Here is a 19,807-nt window from a genome sequence, read left to right as displayed (position 1 = left end):
CACAGGTTATCATAGCAGGAGCACCAAAAAATTTCCACACTTGCTCTCTTAAGGCTTTAACAATACTAGTGGCCTTCATATTTTTTAAGGGGAGTAACAACACAAATTTGGAAAAGATGTCCAGAACAACTAGAATGCAAATATTTCCCTTTTTGGAGTGTGTAAGGGGGCCAAAAATATCCATATGCAGAACATGCCATGGAGCAACCGGGGGATCCGCACAATACAGGCCAACCTTGGCACATTGCGGGGGTTTAGAAACCTGGCAGTCAACACAGGACCTCACGTGGTGACGCACGTCTGCACGTAGTTCGGGCCATGCCAGATGCGCGCTGATGCGGCGGAACGTTTTTTCGATACCCAAGTGAGCACCCAACAATGAGTCATGAAAGTACTTAAGAACCATCGGACGAAGGGAGGCAGGAACCACTGCCTTCCTCTGCTTGCCAGACTTCCCTGTGTAATAAATTACACCTTGTTCCTCTACGTAGGGCGTAACAGTGCCATGATGCAAATCCCTGCGTATGTGAACGCACAGCGGGTCATCCTTCTGACAATCACGGATACTAAGAAAAGACTCTGGGAAGACCTTGCACACCGCGGCACTAATCGGCTCAGAACAAGATACTGGCAAGGCACTGGTGTCAAACTCCTCAGGGGTAAACATCCGTGACGTGTCAGCGACCACATTGTCACTACCCTTAAGATGGTGTAGCTTAAAGTTAAAGCGGGACAGCCGTAACACCCAGCGCCCTAATTTCCCTAGCTGGTTAGGGTGGTTAAATAACCAGCTAAGTGCCTGATTGTCAGTGTACAGGTCAAATTCCTGACAGTCCAGGTACGAGGCGAACTTCTCAACGCCGAACAAGCATGCAAGCGCCTCCTTCTCATACACGCCGAGACGCCTTTCTCCGTCTGTCAACGATCGGCTAGCATAAGCTATGGGGCGTAATCTATCATTTTCGAGGTGACCTAAGACGGCTCCTAGAGCAATGCTAGACGCATCAACCTGAAGTGCGAACCTACGCTGAAAATCCGGAAGGATCAAAACGGGAGGAGAAGAGACAAGGGCCTTAAGATTATCAAAGGCTTTCTGTTGCGCGTCACCCCATTCAAAGGATGTGTTTTTCTTGCGCAGCTTATTCAACGGACCACAGACCGCAGCATAGTCCGGTATAAAGCGTGCATAGTAACCTGTCATGCCTAGGAATCTCTGAATTCCCTTGACGTTTTTAGGGGGCGGAAAATTAACAATGGGTAAAACCTTGTCAGGGTCCATAATGAGCTTTCCCTTAGAAATAATGTAACCAAGGAACTTAACATGGTCCTGGGCCAAACGAAGTTTGTCAGGATTAACAGTTAACCCAGCCGCTCGAAGACGGTCAAACACCTGAGTTAGATGTTGTTTGTGCTCTTCTAAGCTAGCGCTATAAACAATAATATCATCAATATAGTTAAAGACAAATTTATACTTCAAATCAGAAAGAATATGGTCCAGCACGCGGCTCATGGCCTGACTACCAAATGAAACTCCCATAGGCACCCTATTGAACTGAAATTGTCCCCAAGGGGTAGAAAATGCGGTGTATTTACGGCAATCAGGATGCAAGAGGATTTGATGGAAACTGGCGTTCAAATCGATGACGGAAAAAATGGCTGCCTCTCCTAGGTGTTGTAGAGCGCTCTCTACCGTCGGTAATTCGTAAGAGTCCTGAATGACCTTATCATTTAAAGATTTGAAGTTATGAACCAAGCGAAATTCTCCAGCCTCCTTTTTAGGAACTAGAAAAGTAGGCGAGCTAAAATCAGAAATAGATGGGGCGATGACCCCAGCTTCCATGAGGCGATCGACAATAATCTTCATTTTTTGTAGTTTAGGGGGTGATACTCTGTGGCCTTTGGCCTTAACAGGCGTGCGATCCTTTAAATAAAACTTATTGGGCAATACATCACACCTACCTATACGACTGTTTATTACGTCAGGATAACGACTGAAAACGTCCGAAATCAGAGAGTCTCTGAAGGTCACGTCACTCATGTCAGGACAAGACATGACTTCAGGGGCGGCATTCTGCGGAATTAATTTAATTTTTAATGAAGGGTGAAAGCCAAAAACAAGATGCTGATTAGCCACGTCAATCAAACAACGAGTTTTCCCCAGAAAATCCAGACCAAGGATAAGTGAATGACACAAACCAGGAATAATGTAAAAATGCCAGTTCCAGGAAAATCCGGCAATTTTAATGTGAAGCTCAACTGTCATGTTAGCGCGTACTACTTCTCCGTTAGCTACACAAATAATGACGTCAGGGCACGTAGTCACACGGCTCTGCAATGCAGGAAATTTATTACATAAGGAATCAAAAAAATCAGCACTCAACAAAGAACGAGTGGCTCCGGAATCCACTAAAGCCGGAACAATATCACTAAACAAATTAACATGAACAAAATTGTGAAATTTATGAAAGGCGGCTTTTCTCTGGCGACGATCGCGGCGACCGCTCATACGCCCTGTCGGGGCCCGTTTCCCGGACACTGATCCCTATAGTGCCCTGCGCGGTTGCACCTAAAGCATTTGCGTAAATCACGGCTCACAGCGGGCTGCGTGCACTCAGACACCGCGTGACCGAACTTTCCGCAGTTGGCACACCTAGACCGGCTGGCCTTAAGGCCGGGCGCATTAGTGGGAGGGGGGCGCCTGTCGGTAGCGCGGCCGGAGCCGACAAGGGGCTCGGTTACACTAACCGCACAATCAACGAGCTGCGGCGCGCGCGTAGCACGAGCAGACTGAGAATAAACATTCACAGCAGGCTGAAATTCTAAGTTTTTAGGCGATGTAGAAGAAATGGGGAATTCCTCCTTATATTTTCTAACAGCGAGCAAGCGATTCTCCACTTCAGAGCTCCACTTGCGTAAAGCATTCAAAGTTGTGGGAGGACTAAGCATGGCGCTATGTTGAAGCACAAGCGAAGACACATTCCCTAATATAGTTTGTACTAACTCCGTTTCCGTGAGATTTAAATTAAGAACGGCCGCATAATTGGCCACGGAATTAATGAACTGAAGAGTGGGCTCGTTAGGCAATTGAAACCTAAATACTAAGTCTCGTTTACAGCTCTCAAGCACACGTGGAGGACAGGCAAATTGCAAAACTGAGCTCTTGAACTGAGCAAAAGAAAGATTCTGAGTAATTGCGTCAGTAAGTAATTGCAAAAATGCGGCTCCACAGAGACTCAGCAGGGCCTTTAACAATTCTGCCTCACTAACTAATTTCAGCCCTTCAAGACGTGATGCCGCACTTAAAAAATCCAAAACAGCTCGTGGCTCGCAGCTATCAAGCCGAGGAAGAAGCTTAAGGTTAGAAAAAAATATTTTTGTATTAAATTTTGAGTTCAAGGCGCGGCCAGAAGGGGGTGGGAACTGCCGAGACGGTACCTCATCAGCCGATTCCCAGGAGTTACGAACATGCTGGACGAGTAGGCTCCTCAAAACAGCAACAGTAGCGCCCTCCTCGAAGGAAACGCCCTCCTCGGAGAGGATTTGAACCAGCTCGTCACGGCGCAGACGATACACCCATCCCGTGACCGGTGACCCCATGGTGCATGCAAGACAAAAGAGAAAAACAAACACTTTAATAGTCAGCATAACACAGCAGAGTTGCGCAGTTGAAGGCTTCCATGAGCTTCATGGGAAAGTGTAAACAGGTGAAGTACATTCACGTGAACCTTCAACTGCGTGTAACACAATCCTTAAAAATACTGAATAAATTATGCTGAGTAAATTGTGTTCAAAAAGGTAATCAAATAATTTCAGCCAAGGATAGATGCAAAGGTTTAAATAGCAAGAATGAATTTACATACATGTCGTTTAATCCTGGGCAAAAGCCTCACGTAAAACATTCTTTCACATACAAGAGTAATACTGGGTTTTTAATAATACTGATAGCAAGAAAAATTAGCGGTACAAATGCCACGGCAAAATACGTGAACACATATCCATGTTTTCTTTAGGATTAAATACTTAATACATAATAGAAACTTGATAGATACTTGATGGATAGAAATATTACAATTAAGTATTAACGCTTACACAATGTCGTGAACACAGACATGCCTCATTAGAGAATACAAAAAACGTCAAATGAACATGCAGGCGACCGCGGCCTGACCTACACTAGGCGGTATAAGCTTACTGTAAAGCATGATAAAGCAAGATATAAAAAGAAAACTCACAAATTAATACATTAAATACATTACGTAAAAACATGTCCTAACGAAGACTGTAGACCAGACGGGGAGAAACGTCAAACAAACTATGCATGGTATTAATACAAAAACGATCAAGGAAAACAATTAATGCCAAATAGAATTTAGACGGTGACGGCCGAAATAAGAATTTATAATACAGCTATTACCAAGTACCGTTTACATTACTGTAAGGGTCACCACCTTACAACACTTACGTGCATTCTCCCCGCTGTCACACACTCTCTCTAAAGCGAGTATCAGACTACATGCTTAATTCACGACCAGCACCGACTGACTGCTAACGAACAAGAAGAGCCTTCAAGGCATTACACCTAGTTTTAATTAAGCAAGAGGGCGCCACGCGCATGCGCGGACACCTCACGAGGGGAAGTCAGACACAGCACTGGACGCAGAGAGGAGGGGGAAAGTAGGAAGGGAAGGAGCGCCGAAGTCCGCCGCGCGGCGCGAAATTCAAGTGACGCGCACCGACCACTTCAGCTGTATCCACCAACGACCTAGAGGTATATATGTTACGGGTAATGCTAGAATAAGAATAAAAGCTTATATTTACCGGGGTTAACTTAGCATATCCAAGGTTGTCGGGTGTTGGGTAAAGTCCGTTCAGCTTTGCACCCTAGGTATACCCAACGCTGACTTGTTAATATTATAAAAACTAAAATATTTGGTAATTTTGGTTCATTAATACCTTAAATAACTAATCTAACCTAATCCAACGCAACCTAACCTAAAGTAACCATACCTAAAGTGCTCAAAATTATGCAACGCCTAAATTTATCCGGCTAGCGTTGGGTAGACCTAGGTGCTCATGGTTAATCGCTGAATTCAAATTTATTTTAGTGATTATTCGGACTTTACCCAATACCCTTGGCTAATGCTAAGTTAGCCCTGGTAAACCTAGATTATATTCTTCTTCTAGCATTACCCGTAGCATATATACTGCTGAGGCGAAGCCATATATTTGATTCCTTTGGAACAGTTTCGTTTAGCCGTGCTGTGTTCCCATCATTATGATGGCAAAATACATGTGTAAAGCTGTAACTTAAAATCAATATTTATATTTAGGCCTTTCCTTATCATCAAAATAAAAAAACACTATCGTCGCATTATACAAACTATTCTTAAATGTTTCATGAAATACTGAATTCGAACTCTCTCCTGCGTGAATAACATGAAATGCAGGGTAAGTTTCATCAAGACACCAACTTATCTTATAGCAGAATGACAATATGTGCATATAGGTATGTTAAGTAGCATCAAAGATCTGAGCAATATTGAAACAAAAAATGAACCACATATTTAGCTGCAAAATAAGTCAATGGGAATCAATAGAAATATTTCCTAGTTAATAGCAAACAAGGAAAATAATTATGTCCCGTATCATATGATCTTATATGTAAAGTTTAATGTTGGAATAGGTATACAGTTCCCATCATTGGCGGATGCAAGGGGGCGTGGTTGGAATAAAGGGATATAGGATACTTACATCCCCCCCCCCCCTTTTCCAAAATTGGGAACAAACTTACAAAATATCAGTGAAGACAGAGTTGTTACAACACCTGCAATTTAAACTGTGTGAGAAGCCACTTCACCAGTGTCAATAGTAATGCAAGGTTTTTTGACTACCACAAAAGTTAAAAAATTTAATTTGTTCTATTAATTAATTTTTATTTTTTCACATTTACCCCGGAAAAAAAATTCCTGTATCTGCCACTGGGTCCTTTCTGTATCATGTGCAGCAGTTTTTTTTTTTTTTTTAATTCCTGTGGTATAAACATGTATTTGGGGGCGCGGAAGACTACCATACTGGAATACTACCATAATGGTTGTATTCCGCCTGGCCTCTTCGAAAAAGAAGGAAAAGTACCATAACGAAAATCTGCCATACGTTCAAAGGACGAGACGTAATTTTGCCATATTTTCGTATACACTCTATGGAAGTAGTGTATAGAATACTCGGTAGGTAGCTCTGTCAACCCTCGAGCTGTTTCTCAGGTTAACTTTAAAGCTTACAGATAGCGCTTCTGACGGTGATAGTTGCAATTACAAATAACGTCCAGATCGCGGACAAGAAGGAAGAAATGTTTCCAAAAATGGTTTATAGAGAGTAGCACTATATTCTTATTACGACGATTTAAAAAAAAATACATATGGTAGTTTTCCATGCACGAAGGAGAATTCTGCCAAAATTTCTTATACATTCTACGGAATGAGGAAAACGGCCTTACTCGTAAAATCGTAATGTAACTAGCTTCATAGAATTTACATTTTTGCACACTGAGTCTACAAAATGTGTTTTTAAGATGCTGAAATGTGTAGTGTAGTCTGTTGGCACAGGGAAGCAGCACAGGCGCTCTAGGGGAGACATAGGCTCGTACATGGAATGTGAGTTGTGAGTGGGCTTTGCACAGGCTGTATGGACACTTGAACTACACACTCTCCATGTTAACTTTGTAAACTCAGCTGAAATTTAAGTATGTATTTTTTCTATTAGAAAATAAAAAATGTTACTATGCGTAGCATATTATTCTGCTTCTTTAAAACGGTCAGATCAAATCGAAATTCAGTTTTTCGTGCCTTACAACACCTATAAACGAATTATGACACATACATAAAAAAATAGGTACCATATAAACAAAAAAAAACATTAACACAAGACATACACTGATATATTTCAATAACTTTACGACAAAACACGAAACAACACAGCACACAGATAAATAAAGATTGATAAAGTTCATATTACTTTGGTTTTCAAAAAAATCTTAAACGGAAACTAAAATGGAGTATACAAAATAAATATGTAGATTATAAAAGTTTTAAATAACTTTTTGCTTAAGTTTTTTAACAATGAATGTTTCTAGATTATTAAAAAAAAATTTAATTTTTTACAAATTTTATATTTACTAATGGTTTTAAAAGTGTCACTAATTCTATAATTGCAAGTTGAAATTCTTAATCCAATCCGAGATATTATGTCTGAAGCATCAAAAATGGTAATTAAACGTATATAATAAAATGTGTGTCACTGATTAAACGTCTAGTAAATAGAACATGCAGATTAAATTTATATAGGAATGTAGCATATTTAAAAGGAATTTTAAATCCTGAAATTTTAAAATATTAATTTAAATTTTTTTTTGCATACTTTCAATTATATTACAATCAAAATTAGTTATTTAATTCCAAATTACGACACAATATTCTACTTCATAGCTAATCAATTTGAAGAACAAAGTATACAATCAGATATTGATGCAGAGAAAGTTATAAATTTGATAAGACCTAAGATCAATTGCAACTACATGTCGGTGAAAAATAAAAACTTGGCATCCACTATAACTCGAAGGTATTAAAAATGGACACCACGTTTAATGTCATTTATTACTATGTGATAATTCTAATTAATTTAATTAGTTGTTTTTACTAAATGTTATACAATAAATGCTATCGTAATTCAGAGACGTTTGTTAACTTGAAAACCAGATCTGGACAACTGAAATATCTTGCTGAATAGTTTCACAACCATATTTCCTTTTTTTTCTTCAGTATCTTTCCTTGATCAATTCCGATTACAGTTGAATATCATTTCTTTAATATTAAAGAGTAGTTGAGATAAACTACTACTTAGCGGAACATCTAATACCATGAAATTAAATGTGCAAATTTGACTGCAAATCGTCTATTTGTAAGATAATTAAAACATATATATATACATACACATAATATTGTGTGTGTTAAAGACGATATTCCCTGATTGAAAACTACGTGGTTTTTCAGAAATAATATTTTTATGAATAAAATACATGCGCCTATAAATATTTTTTTTTCGTTAAAAACATCTAAAATACTACATAACATAGGTATTGGTCAATAGTTTGTGACTAAAATTTAACTGTCATTAATACTTCAAGAAAATGTATACCGATAATGGGTTGAACACACAACATCAGTATATAAAAACTCACTGACTAATACACGCTTAATTCAAATATTTTATGCACAAAAGCAAAAAAAAATATGTTTTAAATGTTTGTTTGAGCTTTATTTACAACATGTTGGAATGATAATGCTACAGTTACTAAAAACTAAAAACGCTACAAAACTAAAAAAAATATATATATATTTTTGAAAAACTTCGTTCCCCCGGAGAAACCCCCGGAATGGCCACCGCATGGGGAGCCCAAGAAAAGAAACGGGCTCCCCATTTGGAAGCCACCTGAAAGGTTTTTTTCTGTTCCACCCACCGTTTCTTTGGTAGCCTGACTTGTTACAAGGGATTGTATTCCTACCAGAGAAAATGCCACCATTTTGTCTGGGCAATCCGCCTTGAGAAGCCAGGGCGCGAACCCGGGTCCTACAAGTCACAAGGCAGGCGCTCTACCCCAGAACCAGAGTGTTAGAGCGGATACTTGCAGTCTTCTTAACACTGACATGATGTTATTCCACGAGTTTACAGTAGTTTCGTGTGTCAATAACACGTGCACATCTAACCTCGGTAACGAACAAATTTATGTATTGTTTGTTATGTTCTTTGTTCAACATGAATTGTGTGAGTTCATAACAGTGAAATATAATTTGTATATCTAGTCTAGAAATTTTTTAGTTGATTTACTGCAAACAAACTTACAGTCCCGTTGTACAATAATTATATAGAACTATAGACTAGTAAAACAAATATAGATATATGTAAAGAGCTTGCACTGTCGATGGTAAAGTTATTTTGAAATAAATGTTGAATATTAAAAGAGTGTGTTTAATTAAAATATATGTGTGCTTACAAGCATGAAGTTATTGTATAACATTTTATTTATTTGGTTTTAAAGCCACAGAAAAGTTACCTTGTTATTTCACTTATGGCTTTTTTTTACCGTGCTTAATATGCGCAGCTAATACTGGAAAGCTATTCAAACAACTGTTTGCAAATAGGCATTTTCAAAATCTTAAATTAAGTACTAAATCTTTATTTTATCCAGCTAATGATTTTAATGAAAGATAACATACATCTACACAAAACAAATAGTGACATACACCCGTATCAAACAAGAACTACACTCAACCTCAGAATAGCATCTCACTCCACCAGCCAATATGCCAAAAACTGTAATTATGTGGGAATCTGCTTATATAATAGTCTACCTCGGCATGTTAAAAATATTAATAATAAAAAATTGTTTGCAATAGAGTTAAAAAAAATAGCTGAAAAACAGTTTTTTTATTCTTTCAAAGATGTAGAAGACTTTATAAAAATAAAAAATAATAGCAAAGATTTTATAGGGTAAATTCAATCCCACTTGTAATTTATGTTAACTTATAAGTAAAATGTAATTGTATATATATTTTTTTTATGTGAAATTGTATATTTTTGTTTTTTTTGTGAAATTATATATTTTGTGCTTTTGTTTTTTGTGAAATTGTATATTTTGTTTTTTTTTTGTGAAAATTTATATATATATATATATATATATATATATATATTTCCTATATGTACTTGACATGTATCATACCCCAGAAATGGGGTCAAAGGATATGAAAAAAAATAAATAAAAAATAAAAATCAACGATAGTGTTGGAGATGTCAAATTAAAGATATATTTAATACTGACATCGCCGGAATTTCAGGTAATGAGAGATATAATAATTTATTTATGAAATTAAGTTCTCCATACATACTACACTTGATATTTTGAGATTATTACGAAATAATATATAATTATATATATATATATATATATATATATATTATTTTGAATACATTTTTTTTGGCAAACGTATGATTTTCAAGTACCAACTAAATACATTAATTTTTCCTTTTTTAATGGTTCTTGCAATTGGGGAGATCGATTATATATATAATTTAGGATATTCACCATTGCTGACTATAATGTATGTTATAAGAAACCTCAATATCAGACAGTGGCGTAGCGTGCCATCTCGGCGCCTGGGGCGGGAGACCCATTTTGCCGCCCCCATTCTATAGGTGCTTAATTAAAATTAAATTTCACATGCAATGAGGTACCTTTTATTGAAGTTAAAATAGGATGAGCAGTTTTACAAGCGGATTCTACGGGCCTTATGAGCAGCGAAGTCAGAAATAACTTTGTCAAAATCAATATTAGCAGCCAATTCTTGTTCAATAGACAATATAGCCAAGTTTGATAGTCTAGCGGAGCTCATAGTAGATCTGAGGTAATTTTTTATTAGCTTCAACTTCGAAAAACTTCTCTCACAACTTGCAACACTAATCGCCAAAGTCAAATATATACGAATCAAGATGACTATATTTGGAACCGAAATTCCGAGATTCAGTTTTTGAATGAACTGGAGGAGCTCCAGTGGTCCTTTACCACTTATATCTTCCTCTGATTCAGAACAGGCAACAACAACAAACTGCTGAAGACGCTTCCGCTCCATCTGAAACTCGTCCTTGTCGATGTCTTCTAATACATGGGAAAGATCACACTAGAACTTACTGTCCAAAAGTTTCGCTGGCATCAAAAATACGAACATGTCCGATATTTCTTGAATTTGCTGGAATCGAGTCGTCATTTCTTGAATGATCTTGTCGAATGATGCGATAATCTCTCGACGGATTTCCTGTTCGTGAGACAAAGCTGCATCTTCAGAAGATTCATCGCCATGCATGCGTTTTTTCCTGCGAATTCTTGTCGTTTTGAGTTCGATTCCGAGTTTTTCGCAGAGAGTCTTAGCAAAGTCAATTGCTTCTTGCACGAAACGGTCTCTACTTTCCACTAAGAAGGTTTTCAAAGCGCAGAGTTTCTGAGCACACTTATCCACACTTAGTCCTCGTTGCTGCAGGTAAATCTGTGCTTCATCTACTTCAGGTAGCACTGCAGCCCAAAAGCCAAGAAAAGTTAGGAAGTTAAATGACTGCATGGCTGTCAGGAGAAGACTGGCTCCCGATCTTGTTTCGGAAGTTTGAGATGAATCTGTTAATTGTTCCAGTACCTCAAGAACTACCTCAAACTTATTTTTAAGCATCTTGACAGCTACATGTCTAGCGCTCCAGCGCGTTTCAGTGACTCGTTTTACTGCTTGACCTGTGACGGCAACCAAAGCGTTCCATCGAACAGTTGATGCGGAAAAGAAGGCAAACAGCTTCTCCAGAGTTCCAAAAAACGTCACGGAATCCACTGATTCAGAAGCAGCGTGTACCCCAGCCAAGTTTAGTGAGTGGTTTGTGCATGCAACGAATATAGCTTTCGGATTCAGTGCTTTAATCCGGGCTTGAACTCCATTGTGGATCCCTGACATTGTGGCAGCATTGTCATAACCCTGTCCTCTCAGATTCTGTATGTCCAGTCCGTCTGATGTTATCTTCGCGATTATATCGTTGCTGAGATCTTCTGCATTTTTTTCCTTTTGGTTCGAAGAAGTCAATGAAAGATTCTACCACGGCGACTTTTTCTCCTTCGATATGTACATATCGCAGAACTTGGCTCATTTGGTCATTGTGAGAGATGTCTGGTGTACTGTCCAAGATTACGCAATAATATTTAGCTTCTTGAATACGACGGATGATGGTGGATCGAACTTGCTGTCCCAGTAAGTTTATAAATTCATTCTGGGTTTCTGGAGATAGATACGAAACTGAGACTCTTGCTCCCAGCTTTATCTTTGTCAGGTGTTCCATTAGAAGAGGGTCGTATTTAGCTAGGAGGTGCACTAACTCCAGAAAGTTCCCGCAATTGCCACTATCATCTCCTCGAATGTCTTCTCGATGTCCTCTGAAGGCCAGATTCTGTTTGGCTAAGAACTGGATAATTTCAGCAACCTGTACAGTACATCCCTCCACTTCTCCTCACTTTCGAAAACTTCTTGTTGTTTCTGATCGATGGTTGCTTTACAGTTCAGGCGAACTTCCAACTCCTTCCATTTCAAGAAGCTCTGTTCATGGCCCAGGCTATTTTCATGGTCTCCTATTCTTGGATTTAGCTTCCACCATTTGTTGTTTCCTTCTTCAGTGGGCAGTGTTTAAAGTATCTTCAATATTCTCCTGGAATAATTTCAGTTGGACTTTGTTGTAATTTTTAGATAACAACCTTGTTTTCCCAACATGCCAAACAGCTTGCAAGAAAAACAATACAAGGATTGCTTCAAAGGCGAGTACACCATCCATGTTCGGAGAACCTTTTCGCCGTTAGATAATGGTTTGTAGAACCACTCTTTGGTTAGTTTTCGGGTACCGCCTTTCGCTGAAGTCCCTGAGCGAACAACATCGGCAAATTTGGAACCGATGTGCTGTACTGAGTCAGATCCGCGACGTACTAGAAGCGTTCTTACTTCGTCGGTCATAGGAGAAGGCCAGCAACCTACATCATCGAGATTCACATCTTTGATTTCGGCAGGAGCAGAAGGCACGATTTCAATTATGTCTTCTTTGGCAACATTCACTTTTTCTGCAGGCTTATGACTAGATGCTTGAGGTACTTTTGATGAGTCGACTTCGTCTCGACCCTGCTCTGTGGTGGGACCAGAACTACTTCCAACTGCGACGGCAGGTACGTATTCTTCTTGTACCTGTAAAATAAGTTATGTATTCCCATGAATATTGGCCGGAGGACACGTTCGAATTTCAAATAAGTATTTTATCTATCACAAAACAAAAGTGGTTTTGGTGACGGTGCGGTTTGCCGGGCTTATAGGAAAATTTACAAACAAAATTGATTTTGTATGGCAGCTACCTTTTTTAGAGTTTCCCGGTAAAAACTGACTGAGTAAGCCATCTTATAGATGTTATTAAAAGATAAAATGACGAGAAATTTGAGAAAAATCGTTGGCGCCATTTTTGAGCTAAATGAAAAATTATGTTTTCTTTGTATGACAGGAACCATAAATAATCAAGTTATCCAAAAACAAAACAAAAAAAATATATATTCCTAGACTACTACTAGATTTACAAAACATCCCCTATTGAAGTTTTAAATTCAAGTAGCAGGACAAAATTCAGTTGTAAACTTAAAAAGATGTACCTTAACTCAATGTAATTTATGTTAATATACTCCATACTTTTTAAACAATAATCAATGTTCAAACAGCTATTAGAGCAATTTTAAGTGTATTATAAAATAAGATTTAATGAACGAGTGTGACTCCGTACTTGCAGACAAACCTAGGTGAATATGTTTTGCGAGACTAATGTAAGAAATATTGTAACTTTTGTAAACAATAAATAAATAAATAATAATAATAAATAACTGGAGTAATTCTAGGCCATGCATGATTGTAGATGGAGGAATCATATACCTACTTACACTGGAATCACTTCCGCTGCTGCAGGATGCCACCGAAGACGTTAACGTGGCTTTCGAACCAGAACTGGAACTAAAATATTTCAGTAATGCACCTTGAGACTTCTTCGCATCTGCTTCTTTCTTAGCTTTTTTTTTTTTTTTTTTTTTGCGGAATTCCGCACCGCTTTCTTTGACTCTTTTCATTTTCAAAAACTAGTTCAAAGATTGGGTAAAGTTATAAATGTTTAGTTTTAGAAGATTCAACAGTATTTAAAATATCGAAACACAATCAAAATGACTTTCGTTCCGTATCCGAAACTCTCGCGAAACAAACATACGAGTAAAGCGTGATTGCGTAACGGTACTTCACGATGCATTAAAACAAACAAAGATCAGTACTGTAGCATGTGTGCTACAGCTGCTACCTTTGATAATGTTTATGTTGGCAGAAATGGTTAACATATTTTATTAATCTTTCGGATGCCCTGGTAATACGAGTTATTTTGGATTTAAGTTTGTTATATGTTGTTTTAAAAAAGAAATTTGTAATTCTTGTTTAGTCTTATTATTTTTAAGTTTAAGATTTTAAGTTATTAAATTGGTCTGGAAAGTTCGAGGACACTACCGAATATGTTAGTAATCGCTGCGCTAGACGGCGCGCGAGCAGAACAGCTGATTGTGTGACGTCAGGTGAGACGGGCGAGCGGAGTCGCCTGGTAGGCCCAGGCGGGCGCGCACGTGAAGTAAAACGCGGGTTGGCCATGGTGATGGTTCCACATCGAAGTAACTGTATACGAGTGTTCCTTTTTGAATATGAACGGGGTTCATTTATGTAATTTAGAACGCTTTGGTACGATGAACGCGAGTGGTTGGTGAGGCGTGTGTGAATATCGCGAGGATTTTCCAAGGATGAATTATGTGCGCCGAAATAAACTCCAAGACGGTATGGCGAAGGATTCGTCATATCCGTACAATTACCTGCAGCTACGGTAACGTATAATGGTAAGGGTTTGCCATTAAAAACACTCGTGAGCAAACGAGTGTATTTGGTGACCGGACATCACGACGTCAAAAAACAAGTAAGTGCCAGCCGTGCCACTGCCCCGTTGACCCCTGGTGCGAAACTATAATTTGTGGATTTTTGGGATTTGAATTAACGGACTAATAAAACTGAAACTGGGATTTTACGTTCAGCGTGTTTCACCCAATCCCTGCCAGACCTAGAAGAAAAAAGGCGTCGACCGTTAGAAAATGACTTAACTGAGAAGGGCTTGTAAACTCATAATTTGTAATTTGCTAAATTTTTGGTATATTTATTTGCATGTTAAGGTGTGTCAATTTTTTGCTAGATTTCGCCTATGTTAATTGGTATTTACAGCGGTGATACGCCCGGTGCATATCTATATTTGTATTTGTATTAATATGTTCTTATATATTTTTAATGCCTTTTTGGTAATTATATTTAATTTTCGGAGCTCCGAAGTATATGATCAAATTATAATTTTTTGGGGGAATTGTTAAAGTATTTTTTTTAGTATTATTATATAGCTATTTTTATAAGTAGTAATAGGGTATGTATTTTATGATGGATGCGCCGATTTGTGATGAAACGATTTTATGATATATATTTATTAAATGTCATATAAATTTTGCGTCTTTTTAACTTGCTGCCTCCTCTCACTGTTCGCAACCTTATTAGTATTTTTTAAGCCTGCTATTAGTTTGGGTTTTAATATTTTTTTTTTTGGTTTACCTGCGCTCGCGGTACGGGGCAATATAGGAGTTCTTCTGTGTCCCGGTTTGCGGAAGTTGTTTGGTTTGCCCTGGGTTAAGGTCAAACTTTACAGTACAATGCGTAGTACTAAATTCAATGAGTGCGAAAGAGAGGCATCGACACGGACCGACGCGTGAAACAAAAGATTTTGTATGAGTAATTAACATAATGAGTGCGGCTCAACTCGGCTCGCGCGCGCCGGGCGGCGCGGCGTGATGCGATGTTGCCGTTCCTATGTAAACAAACAAACGTTATAAAGAGCTCTGTCAGTGATTTCGCAGTTTTTCTTTTAAATAAATATTAAAAAATAGTTGGTGCGCAAAATTTTAGATAAAAATGGAACATTATAGTGTGTCTGACACATGTAATGAATTAATCATAGATCAGATCTCAACCAGCTTCACCGGCGACCCGCCCCCGCGGGCTTCCGCCCGGGGCGGGCCGCCCCCTCCGCCCCACCCACGCTATGCCACTGATATCAGACAAGAAAGATAAATGTGCAAACATACAGAAAACAAGTGAAACCCAGGGAACGTAGAAAGAAGTGGTAATAAATAATAATTATTTCAGCACAGACTTACACAGTGGGCTATCAACGATGAGACATTAGCAACAAGAACAGTAAATAAAGACGAATAATACTTTGTACAACTCACAGATTGATTTTTCAGTTACAAACAGTTTGGTTTATAATGTTAATTTATCTACTTTAAGACAAATCGCTTAGTAAAAGCAATTTAAATTGTGCGAAAAACACTTAATGAATGCTGTTTTGTGTTAAACAAAAGCATGTTCTATACAAATTAGTCAGATATGCAAAATTTCTGGTATGTTACATCACAAAATATTTGGCTAGCAAAATTAAGTGGATTTATTTTAACGGTTTTGTTTACCTGATAGCAGTATAGCTGTGTTAGTAATATAATATGAAAGCTACTATCTAGCGGGTGCTCCCAGAACTACTATTAGAGGGGGAGACCCCATGGTTGTCTCGCAGCGGCCAGCATCCACACGAGCAGGGGCTTCGGCGGCTACCAGCCACCAGGGGCAGTGCTGGCGGCGGCGCGCTGCCCCGGGATGCCGCTGCGGGCGGCCGGCCCGCCACTAGCGCTCTGGGCGGCGGCCAGTCTGGTGCACGTGGCGCTCCTGGTGCAGGCGGTGCGAACCCTCGCGCTCCCGGCCGCCCACGACCTCCTGGTGCTGGCCTCTGTGGAGCTCGCGCTCACTCTCGCCGTGGCCGCCACCGCCGCCGCCGCGCTGCTTGTCGACTGCAGGTATCACACCATCTATGGATATCGTTTATCAAGGAGTGGATAGCGGGAACGAAATGCGCAGGAAATGACGTAGGTGTACATGACTCGTGACGCCATGCTTTTTTTTTTACAAATGTAAACATCAAATACTAAATAAATATTTACCGTGATTAAAAATGATTTAGAAATAATCATGTTCTCTATGTTCAAAAATATATAATATAGTGACATACGTATATCGGCATTTTGTGTGTAAAAAAATACTCTCGTATTTATTTTTTAATACGCAGATGGTGATGCGGAAATCATTAAATAGGCTAATATTAATCCTGTGTTTAAAATTGTGTCATACTTTGGCGTGTGTACTCTTATCAAACACGCTTAAATTTATAGTGTAGGTATTTGTTCAAAATGATCCGTACCTATCATCCGTCCGTCAATCACGTCGTCAGCAGCCAATCAGATGGCCCGAAAATTCCACCTAACCCGGACCCATCCCATACGTCAGATTAAAAAAAAAAGTAATTTGCAACTTTTTTGAATAGACTTAAGATTGTCTCGTGCATCCACTGTCTTGTCTAAATAAGATGCCGGATACTCCAGGCCCCGAAATATCATGAAGACTGGTGTTGTCTTTCATTATTCAGTCTTTAGTGTTTATTTTCACTGTTTTTAAATTGTGTTAGTTACTGTTTCTTTCTTTCTATTTTTTTTTTAAGGAATTTTCACTACTTTCCTTGGTTTGGGTCGTTATTTGTTTGACTTCTTTCATTACTATTTCTTTGGGATGATTTGTTACCCTGGTCTATATTCATTGTGAAATAGCAGGTTTTGTTGTTTTGAGCTCATATGAGTTATTTGTTTTAAATGTTATTTTATAGCCCTGTATAATTTGCATTGTAGGTTGTTTTTTATTAATCGCCAATGTTGTACTGTCATATGATTTTTTTGGCCTACAGTCTGATTTTAAATTGTAATTACAGCCTAAGCTCTTTTACCAAAGTATTTGTTGTATGTTATATGCATATTTGCCTGAGCTATGTATTTAAATTTCATAGTACCGTTTAGTGTACTGTTCTTACAGTACATCCTCATGCCAGTCAGCTACAAAATTCCATGGTACTGTTTAGTGTACTGTTCTTACAGTACATCATCCTAATACCAGTCACCAGCTCAAAAATTGCATGGTACTGTTTAATGTACTGTTCTTACAGTACATCCTAATGCCAGTCGCCAGCTCCAAAATTGCATGGTACTGTTTAGTGTACTGTTCTTACAGTACATCCTAATGCCAGTCGGCAGCCCCAAAATGGCTCACGCAATGCCCCCTTCCAAGTGACTTCTCCCTATCAGGCGAGGTCCCCTTACGAGCTAGTCGCCGCAGGCTAGGCCTTGTCCTGCCTGCACGTTCTATCCGGCACTGTGTCACTGGCAGGTACGACCCCGACTGACCCGCGCTCGTCGCCGACCTGCCCGCGCCCACCGTCAGCATCGTGGGACTGCAGCCCGCGCCGGCCAGCTCCCGGGTCGCCTGGGCCGTCTGAGGTCTCCGCCCCGTGGCGCAGGCCACCGCTCTCCGGGGCAGCTCGCCCGGCAGATGGCAGTGTTTAAGAGACCACCGGGAAGGACAGTGTCACTTATGACTATGCTCAAATGTTTTCGTTTCCTTCCAAGGATAGGCTGTATATTCAGCCAATATAATTCCCCCTTCCCCTCCTTCGTGTACAAAATATTTCCTTACATAAATGGCACTGAACTGATGATATTATTATTATTATTATTATTATTATTATTATTATTATTTAATTGCAACAAGCAATAATAAAAACCAGTTGGCGCTATAATAGTTTAACTACATAATATTTTCATTATAAAAGAAATTATTTAAGGTTATGTAAGTCAGAAAACCAACATCTATAAAAGGAAATAAGTATTGTTTGTAAGAAAAGTGATATTTATTATGTATTTCGTTTATAAAATTTTCGTGTGTAGAACTATACCATGGCTGTGAAGTTTCCAGCTACTCAGTTCTCGTTTCGAGAAATTCGGGCAGTTTCCCTTACCCCATTACAGAGAGGTACCTATGCTAAATATGGATGTATGCCCACATAAGAGACTAGAGAATATTATATTTTTAATGGAATTAATTATTTCCTTTTGTAAGTTTACGTTAGTAAACAGAAAGTTTTCTCTACATTGCTGAGGCTTTGAGATGGATAACATAATGCCTCTTAAAGAGAGCTATTAGCTATCCATTGACCTTACTTCTTCGAAATGTTTGTCAGTGGAAACTAATATTTCACGTCGGGACCAATTCAGTAATGTGTTTGTATATATCATGTATATTCCTCATGAAACATTCTAATTGTAGTAAACTGTCATTTTTGGTACTCTGTGACCTTATATATGTATGAAGATGATGTGAATGATTATATACCTTAGATACTAAACAGTTTCGCAATAATCAATAATTTGATTTTTAAATGTTTTATGTGATTGTAACATTAATCTTTCAGCAAATCTCAATACTAGCCCTATATATATTATTGAAGTTAATTTTTGTTTTAATTTTGATCTAAGCCAACATATAACAACTAAAACATTTTTACATTATTAAAAAATAAATAGATCATCTCTTTTCATGCATTTCCAAAAACAAAAACTGTAAAGATAAAGTTAACCATGAGTATTAAAAATTTATGTTTAAATTTTAATGCAAAATTTCTGCATATTATTTTTTTTTATATGAGTCATTGTATAAATCTCTAGACCTACATTTTTTTTTTATGTAAGGTGTTGTGTGTTGTATATATCTGTATACATATAAAAGTGTGACTATAGTTGTATCTATTTATGTGTAAATTAATAATTGTATCCTCCTAAAATGGCAGAATAAAAATAATAATTTCTAGAAAACTTGGTTTTATTACATGGGGTAGACTTGATCCTACCACCCAACCCTGGCCATGTAGTAGCCTGAGCAATGCAAATTTGGTTGCATCAGCGGACTCGGGAGCTAACAAATATAATAATATGTGAACTGCCTTTTGCCAAAACTTATCTCTTACGAGCGGGATGGCTCTGAAGAACCTATCCAAACAGGTGTGGTGTTCACACATGGTTCACACTGAATATACCTAAACTAAAAGCATGCACAAATCTATCAGCTTATTTACCCACTAATTATGACTTTTAACATCAGAATTAAACCTCGTTGCACACTTCAGGCTATGTATTCTTGTCATTTTTGTGTCTCGCAAT

The 19,807-nt window shown here is 38.4% G+C and overlaps 1 protein-coding gene across 1 annotated transcript in view; it reads left to right on the top strand.

Annotated features, from left to right (window-relative positions):
• Positions 1–19,133, top strand: part of LOC134533139 (uncharacterized) — a 92,436-nt gene extending 73,303 nt beyond the window's left edge. Inside the window, exons 4-5 of the mRNA XM_063370445.1 lie at positions 16,291–16,567; positions 17,982–19,133. Coding sequence (XP_063226515.1) covers positions 16,291–16,567; positions 17,982–17,997 — 293 coding nt within the window. The 3' untranslated portion in view covers positions 17,998–19,133. The remainder of the gene's footprint in view (positions 1–16,290; positions 16,568–17,981) is intronic.
• Positions 19,134–19,807: the final 674 nt, after the last annotated feature.

Source organism: Bacillus rossius, chromosome 6, assembly GCF_032445375.1.
Source record: "Bacillus rossius redtenbacheri isolate Brsri chromosome 6, Brsri_v3, whole genome shotgun sequence".
NCBI lineage: Eukaryota > Metazoa > Arthropoda > Insecta > Phasmatodea > Bacillidae > Bacillus > Bacillus rossius.
The sequence above is the reverse complement of the archived record's forward strand: the minus strand, read 5'-3'. Positions and strand labels throughout refer to the sequence as shown.